This window comes from Archocentrus centrarchus, chromosome 21 (assembly GCF_007364275.1).
Source record: "Archocentrus centrarchus isolate MPI-CPG fArcCen1 chromosome 21, fArcCen1, whole genome shotgun sequence".
Classification (NCBI taxonomy): Eukaryota; Metazoa; Chordata; class Actinopteri; order Cichliformes; family Cichlidae; genus Archocentrus; species Archocentrus centrarchus.
The window spans coordinates 4628725-4637837 of record NC_044366.1 but is presented as its reverse complement, the minus strand read 5'-3'; the positions used below and the strand labels follow the sequence as shown (position 1 = coordinate 4637837).

At 42.5% G+C, this 9113-nt stretch overlaps 1 protein-coding gene across 2 annotated transcripts in view; it reads right to left on the bottom strand.

Moving 5' to 3' along the window:
- Window positions 1-4389: 4389 nt before the first annotated feature.
- wdr75 (WD repeat domain 75) overlaps window positions 4390-9113 on the bottom strand; it is a 22437-nt gene continuing 17713 nt past the window's right edge. For both annotated transcript variants that reach the window (XM_030757551.1, XM_030757550.1), the window contains exons 18-21: window positions 7420-7479; window positions 5309-5455; window positions 5121-5212; window positions 4390-4915 (exon numbers count right to left, since the gene is read on the bottom strand). In XM_030757551.1, the coding sequence (XP_030613411.1) occupies window positions 4693-4915; window positions 5121-5212; window positions 5309-5455; window positions 7420-7479 (522 nt within the window). In that variant the 3' untranslated portion in view covers window positions 4390-4692. The remainder of the gene's footprint in view (window positions 4916-5120; window positions 5213-5308; window positions 5456-7419; window positions 7480-9113) is intronic.

Below are 9113 nucleotides of genomic sequence, written 5' to 3'. Positions count from 1 at the left end.
GAAAACATCAGTACCTGATCCCACAGCTGATAAGAAAAGGCAGGTGTTAGACATTCATATTGCTCAATTTTACAAGTCAGTAATCAGTCAGGTGTTAAACCCACCCACCTTTATTACAGTTACAACCTCATTTCCAGAGGAGCTGGCACACAACATAATGCAATACTTTTCAAATCATTTTCAGTAAATATTTTACTGAAAATAATACAAAAACCGAAACTATCAAATGTTAAACTGGCCTTTTTATGAGTTTATCACCTGGATTCATTCACTACAGATGCTGCCATGCTGTAAGCCTGTGTGCTTTGATTCCAGGTAACGTGATCACACCTGTGCAGGAACTGTTTCAGGACATCAGCGACTGCTTCATGGCAAGAAAGCAGTTATTACCCTGACTGAGACATGAGAGCGAAATCGAGCCTCTCTTGTTACTCTCTACAAAAACAAATAATATTTTTAAAATATAAAAATATTTTTATTTTAAAAAATGTTGAAATATTCTACTGAGCTGAAAAAAATTCACCATCTTCTTGAATCTCATCAAAACATAAAGTCACAGTTTGATTCCAGGTAATGTGACGTCACTTTTTCCTGAGGATCACTGCACTGAACTAAAGTTCCCGCTATAAAAATGTTCACTTTTACTGCTATCAGCAGTTAGCATAGCAGCTGTGGACAGCTTTGTAATGGGCAGAGACATCAGAGTGCACGTTTTCCAAGAAATGTTTTTCTGCCATAAAGCCGCCATCAGGGTTCTCGTGTTACTCACAGCAAGACGGAAAATTATTTTAAAATTATTTTAAAAAGTGAAATTTGCTATCGAGCTAAAACAATAGCATATTATACATCTTCTTTAATCCCATAAAAACAAAAACTCATAATTTGGTTCCACATAATGTCCCATCATTTCCTCCTAAAGGTCACTATACCAGCACAGCAACTATTCCTGGAAATTTCCCATTAAGCTAAAGGAACACATTTTAATCAGTTTAGCATCAGTTAAGCTTCTGAGATATTGATCTGGTCAGTAAGTATCAGAGGGGATTGTTAATCCCTTTCAGCTGCTTTGGTGTTAATGAAATTGACAACAGGTGCACTAGAGGGGCAACAATGAGACAACCCCAGAACAGGACTGATTTAACAGGTGGAGGACACTCGGATTTTCCCCTCCTCATCTTTTCTGTCTGTCTTTTTCACTAGTTTTCCATTTGGCTAGGGTCAGTGTCACTGCTGGTGACATGAGGTGATATCTGGAGCCTACAGCGATTGCACAGGTAGTCCAACTCCTCCAGGATGGCACATCAATATGTGCCATTGCTAGAAGGTTTGTCGGCTCCCAGCACAGTCTCAAGAGCATGCAGTATGGACCTTGTGCTCACTGCTCGGCACCGTGGAGCCTGATTAACATTTGCCACAGAATACCAGAATTGGCAGGTCCACTGGTGGCCTGTGCTTTGAGATGAGAGCAGGTTCACCCCGATCACATGTGACAGACATGAAAGGGTCTGGAGAAGCCGTGGAGAACGTTAACGCTGCCTGTAACATTGTTCAGCATGAATGGTTTGATGGTGGTTCAGTGATGGTTTGAGGAGGCATATCCATGGAGGGACACTCAGACCTCTACAGGCTAGGTAACGGCACCCTGACTGCCATCAGGTATCAGGATGAAATCCTTGGACCCACTGTCAGACCCTATGCAGGTGCAGTGGGTCCTGGGTTCCTCTTGGTGCCCAATAATACTCGGCCTCATGTAGTGAGCGTATACAGCCAGTTCTTGAAGGAGGAAGGAATTGATACCACTGACTGGCCCCCACGCTCACCTGACTTAAATCCAATAGAACACCTCTGGGACATGATGTTTTAATCCATTCGACGCTGCAATGAAACTAACCTGCTGCATAATTTTTACACTTTGATTTTCCTGGTGTGTTTGAATTCAGCCTCTGTAGGTTGATCATTTTCATTTCCATCAAACGATGCAGCATCCGTTCATTCCTCACACATCTCCCAGTCCATATCAGTACAGATATCCAGGCCGCAACCCGGAATCGGATAAGTGGAAGAAAATGGAACTGAATTGAAAACAGGGCAGTGCGGTGTGCAGTGGTTAACATTGTTGCCTCACAGCAAATAGGTCATAGGTTCAAATCCGCCATCTGGCCAGGACCTGTCTGTAGCGTTTGAATGTTCTCCCAGGTCCGTGTGGGTTCTCTGGCTTCCTTCCACGGTCCAAAGACATGCAGTCAGTGGGGTTATCTGCTGATTCTGAATTGCCCATATGTGTGAATGTGAATGGCTGTCTGTGTCTCGGCGTCAGCCCTGTGACAGACTGGTGACCTGTCCAGTGTACCGCGCCTCTCACCCTATAGCAGCTGGGATACGCTCCAACATTCCTTTCCCAAAAGTCCAGCAGCTGCTCTCCTCAGTTCCCAGATGTTTACAGACTGTTAAAAGAGGACGCTGCACAGTGGGAAACACGGCCCTGTGCCAAGTTTTTTTGAGATGTGTTGCTGCCATCAAATCCAATGAGCTCATTTTTTTTTTTTTTAAAGGATACATTTTCTCATTTGATTTCCATTCTGTTCTACTGTAAATAAAATATGGGTTTATGAGATTTCCAAACACAGCATCCCAACATTTTCTGAATTGGGACCGTATATGTATTGATGTATTAATATTTTGCTGTTTTCACTGCCTTAAGACATTTTAAACCTACACAGGTTTTTATCTTCTGTGTTAAGAGTTTGCTTGTAATGAAATAAGCTACATAAATCAAATTGGCTCAGCTTTATAATCCCTCAATCGTATTGGGCCAATAAAACTGACAGCTTATGATTTGATGACCCAGGGCGATCAGTTAAAGCAAAAGGGAGCGGTGCTGAAACTGGGACCATCTGTCAAACGCGGAGATCGCAAAAGGAAAAAAAACAGATGATTCTCCGGTGGTCAAGGCACCTGATCAGGAAAGGAACTGAAAGATGCTGATCTAAAAGTGCATCCCCAGTAATGAGATACTTCAAGGTCACAGTCATGCATAAAAAACAGGCACTGATCAAGAAAAGCAGCAGTGACGCTTTGTGAAAGCAGAAGCTGATGCTGATCTCAAGCTTGTACAACATAAGTTACATATGGCCTAATCCATTTTTTTTTTAAACAAAAGTTTTATTTTTGTCTAAATCTTATTTTCAATGTTTGGTTCATTTTTTTTTTTTTTTTTTGTATTTTCTGCAAAACCTGAAAAAAAACGGCTCATTATTTTAAGAGGGTGATGATATACGAGATTTAGCCATAACTACACTGATGATAAAAACTGCTTGGATTCATGGAGGCTCGTATACTGCAAAGCAGGAGAGCCTTACATTGTTTAACTGACGCTGATCTGATGAGACAGTAAAAAAAGATTTTTTTTTTTGTAGCTACAATTAACAGATATGCACTAAAAGTGCAATAATTTTCAAATTCTCTTTAAATTTCCAAAATCAAAGTTAAAATCAGTCCAAATTCTTTCCAATGAATCGATCAGTGTGGGTATTCTCCCAGGTGTTAACGTAAAGTTTAATGTCTGGAGAGCCATAAAAAAGAGGTTTAATTAATTAGAGAAAAAGCAGAAAGTTGGCTCATTTCTATCCAAAAAAAAAAAAAAAAAAAAACTAACAATGAACACAGAAAATAAACCACAGCAACGTTTCGAGGTTTAGAGAAGTCATAATCATCCAAACGCTGCAGATAATGATGCTGATAGAAACACGCCTGCACAGGGAAGATGGTCGATGAGGGTTAAAAAGTTCTCAATAAAAGTTCACGTTGAGGGTCCCTGATGGGAAAACGCCATCAGATGCCTCCAAACAGACCAAAGCTTCAGCCGAGGGAACGCCTGAGAGGATTCACCCACAGCACGAGGTCAATCCATCTGACCCCAGAACACCAACATTGTGTGACACTAACACCCACGTGAGACAAACACACATTTATGCTCCATTAAAAACTGGAACCAACATCATCAACACCGACTCCAAGCGTTAACAGAGTTGTGAGAGCCATCATTCAGAGATGCTCGTCTACAGCAGAAACTTAAACTGTGGCACTGTCTCATTTCTCAAAAACTGCATATACTGCAGATTCTGTATACATGAAAATATGTTGAGAGCAGAGGTGGCAAAAGTACTGACATTATGTACTTAAGTAGAAGTACAAGTACTTGTGTTAAAAAAAAAAAAACACTCTGGTAAAAGTTGAAGTAGTGGTTCAACTTCTTTACTCAAGTAAAAAAGTACAGGCTCTGAAGTATTTGTACTTCGTTACTGTACTTAACCTTTCAAACCTCTGGTTGAGAGAACAGAGGAACTGAGTTTATGCTGCAGTGAAAAGTAAAAACCTGCTGCAGGAGAATTCTGGTTTGGTAAAAAGATTTATTTAAAAACAAAAAAAACAGCAAAGGACTGAAAGGAATCCAGACCAAAATTCAGTCCAGAGTTCTGGCAATGAAACTGGTGGAAACTCACGCAAAGGCTGGGAGGGGTTCCACTGTTTAAATATAATAGACTTGTCCATATTGACTCTGATTATGCGATCAAATACATGCTTTGTGTTTGCACAGAGATTTGTTTCCACTCAGGGAAACAAAGTGGAAGAAATGCAGAAAACGTCCGAGCTGCTGGTGGAAGCCTCGTACAGGCTCAGTATGTGTTCTGGTTAGGAGTCCAGGAGGTCTGCGAGCCAGCTGTGGTCCAGCTTCCTCACCCTCCTCAGTTCTCTGGCCTGAGCCTTCGTTAGAGTGGGGGCGTCTGGCTCCACCGCCTGCCCCCCCGCCGCTGCCGCCGGCCCCGGCTTGCAGTTGCTGGATTCCATTTCCTCCTCCGAATCCTCTTCCTCTTTTTCACTCTCCATTTCCTCTTCTGTATGTGCCTTTTCCTCCCTGAGCCCATGAGAACAAAAATTATATCACCAACGTGACTCTGCATATTTTCAGAGATAAACAGCCCTCAGTTTCACATGATCACTTTAAGCTGCTGAATCACGCTAAGGCTCAGTCGGAAATCTAAAAATCTTACACTTTGATCAATTATCCAAGAATAGCTGGACACAGATTAAGAAATCTTGCTGGATTTCTGGTTACTGACCTGCAACCTGAGACAGAGATGAGCAGAGACTGAACAAACATGGAGCACAGGTGGGAGGTGGAGGGCAGGACGTGGGCCGGGGTCTGCAGGAGCTGGAGGGGGGGAAAAAAAGCACATAGAAAATGTTATCATCTACAGTTATGAAGAGAAGAAAGGGGAGGTGATCCCTGCACAGACAAATGGCCGACCTCTTTGATGGAGGTGGAGGTCTGGGGCAGCGCCGTTCTCGCCACCGACAGGCTGCTCTCGGGGTCCCGATTCTCCTCTTGCTGCTGTCTGTGTTTCCCCAACAGCAGGTAGAACGGCGTCATGGCCACGCTGTCGTCAATCACGAGCTTAGAGGGAAAAAACAAACATGTCAGATTAATGAGAAACAGAGTGGATATGAGGCTTTCTTTGGCCCCGTTAGATACAAGTTATTATATTTTGTTTGGATTTTGTTGTTTTTGTTTTGTCTTTTAGGTTTAGCTTTTTTATATTTTGGTTGCCTGTGAAGCATTTTGCTCCACTCAGGTTGTTTAAATGTGCGATATAAATAAATTTGACATTGAAATTGACATTTGTTTGGCCAGATGTTCCTCTTTATGTGGAACTACTCCTCATCTTCCTCCTTTGTCATGACTGAACTTCGGCTTCCTCTTATAATATTTGCTCAGCGAGGGAGTTGTGAAAGTCATATTCAAACCAAACATGTGGTTCACATTACTACCATCATCTGTCCAACATGTGGTTTGTTGGGATCTGATCACCCCGAAGATAAAAACACACTTTCGGGTTTTTGTGGCAAATAACACTGGTCAACAAAAAAGGAAAAATAACTAACTTTTACTAATTTGGGTATGCTGATTCCAAATATGCAAACAGGATTTCTCTTGCAGGTCAGGATCCTGAGTTACATAACTTTGCCAACAAATGCCAATAGCCAAAATCGACGTCAATGATTTTATTAGAAAAGTACACCATAAACATACAACTGGTGAAAAAAGACGGTCGCCATATCTCAGGGCGTGAGCAGGCGACCATGTATGCCGCTCGGCTGTGCGGCCAGCGCAGGTTCGAGTCCCGGCCTGTCGCCATTTGCCGCGTGTCTTCCCCTGTTTCTCCTCCCCGCTTTCCCGTGTATCTCCACAGGAAAACTACCAAATTAAGCCGAAAAGGCCAAAAAAATATCTTTAAAAGAAGCCACAGATACCAAAATCAATCATATGAGGACTAAAACTAATATAGTCCACAGTTAGTCTGCCTGAACAGTTCAAAGGTGTGACAAACACTTGCTCTTGTGCTTCATGAAGTTTGACGCTGTAGAAACCAGCAGTAGTCACCCATCACGTTTGCGTTATAGCGCCCCTGGTACCTGATCTCCATTTCAGAGATATCTTGATGGAACCTGTCACCATGCTCATCGCTCACATCACCCAAACTGGGTGGAAAGAAGTCAAGATGAGGGTGAAGGAAGTGAATCTTAAGTGACCTTCTGCAGCCCATGTTTGAATGATACGAGCATGTCGTCAACTAGTTCTTCATAGTTTGTGGTTTTGTGGTTGCCCATGAAATTCTGTCCCACCTGAACAAATGATTCCCGTGCTCTTAGTTCAAGGAGTCTGAGCTTAGATGGAAAGTCTTTGTCTCTAATAAGTCCAATAAAGATCTCAGCTTTAAGCTTGGCATCACTTTGGACTGCCCCAGAAACACTATCCATCACTAAAACGTTTTTATGTATTGACAGATCAAAGCAGTCACTCTAAGAAATTGCAAATTTCTGGCACTGTTGATCATCAATACTGGCAGTTAAACTTTAGTTGATTGAATTTTAATGACCACATTTGGATTAGACAGATGTCTATTCTCTGGGGCATATTAAAGAAATAAATACGCAAAAATGCTAAAATTAATCCCCAGATACACAAATGTGTGGGAAACACCGCAAAGCAACCGTTCTCCAAATTTCAGACTTCCACGGCTCATTTCAAAATCTGAAGATCTACTATGGCCCAACCAAGCATTTAATCACATCTGCTATCAGCACACAAGCCTAAGATCACCTTCACAACCCACACTTTGGAAACCGCCAACACCCAGCACATGGAACAGGAAGTTCTGAGCAACACATCCATTTCCTGCAGCCTGTGGTTGCACTGACCCTTATGTAGTACAAAAGCTCTGAACATCAAAACTACCACACCAAAGTACATGGACAGGACTTTGTTTTAAAGGGAAAATGTGTTACCAGGTTAAGTTAATGCCCAAATGTCTGTAACCATGACGAGGTGCTTGGTGCAAACCAGTGGGAGGAGCTCACCTGTTTGCTGGAAGCCATCAGCCTGTCCTCCTCTGCTTTGGTGGTGAAAGTCATGAGATCCTGCAGAGGAAGAGTCCACAGTCAGCACAAAGTACACATTTATATCATGATGACAGCATTTTATTAACTCTTTATGAAGCAAACAGAAAAGTTTTCCTGTGGCTTGACTGAATACACTCATTCTTCACTGCAGATACTCTGAGTTTAGATAAGCACGTTTACAGCAATATCTGTTACAAGGTCATCCACAGCCGGGGGGGGGGATAAACAGCCAGTATCTTATCTCTCGACAAAGTCCACAGTGAGCCTCACTGCTGTGAAAATGAGTTCAGGTTCAGTCCTGCAGGGATGAAGGTTTTGCACAGAAATACTCCAGATGGTCAGTTTGGAAACGCTCAGAAACACCAGCTGTCTGACCAGATACTGACTCTGGACCTCCAGCAAAACTGGAAGCGACCCCAGAGTCATTTTTGTCCTTTAAAACAAATATCTTCATACGATGTTCCCCCTTTGATGCCTCTACCCCTTTCTGTTAAGTTCTTCATCCCCACTTTTACCATATGCTTGTCAAAAGAGGACTGTCGGCTTGTTCGGTCTTTACAATATAAAGTACCTTCAGATGCCTGTAGAGATAAGATAAAGCTAAATTGTTCACGTCTACACCCTCTAAGGCTGGAACAGCTCCTGTACCGCCAGTCAAACAGAGGTGTAGGAATGTCACGTATGTAAGGTCCCATCTGCTCTCCTAAAATTAGAAGAGACTCTTCAGCCCACGGGAGCTTCTGAAGGGGCTGAGCCACGACATTGCTGCAAGAGGTTCCACTCCCCAGCAGACCTCAGTGACCTCATAATCAGCAAGGCACTAGATACAACAACCGGTAGGTGCAGCGCCCAGTTTGGTGCACTCACTGTTAAGAGTACAAATGTCAGAGTGCACAGACCCAAGAATATTCAAAGGAGACCAAATACATTCAATAAATAGAATTAATCAGCAGACAGTCCCTGAATTTTTTTCCTGGGCCTCTCAAAGACCAACCAACCCAAAAAAAAAAAAAAAAGTTTCCTAACTTCCAGCTTTTAGGCCACGAGGACTTTTCATAAACCCTGAACCTGCATGGATTAAAGATGAATATTAGAAACAAAGTAAAACCTTGTTTGCAGGTAGAAGTGTGCTGTGGAGAGTTTTATGAAGAGGGTGTGTCCACCAAAACATTTCTGACTTCAAGGTGAGCACTTTTTTTATTTAATTGTTTGTAGAGAGAGCTCCACAAACTTCATCTTCCAGCCATGGTGCCAGTTTTCTCCCACGGGCTTTAAGAAAATTGTGAAAAGTGGAGTCTGGCTGCACGAGACAAACTACAGACTGCTTCAGGCGCTGCGTCTTAACAATAACGGTTTTATCCGTTTGGGACAGTTTTGGGGAAAATCTGCCTAATCATCGGCCCCGATGAACGGCTTTGCATAGCATCTGTAGTAATGTTACGAGCTTGTAAGATAAGCTGAACTTTAACCGACACGACTGAGGTGATAAAGGAAAATCTAGGCAAACCGACAGACGTGAAACCAACCATTCACACTCCTGGTTTTAAGGTGTGATTACGGTAAACCCTCAGTATGGTATGGTCACACCAAACGTCAATGCACTGAGGTGTGGATGTGAATCTGATGCTATCAAAGATACAAAAAGGAGGAGG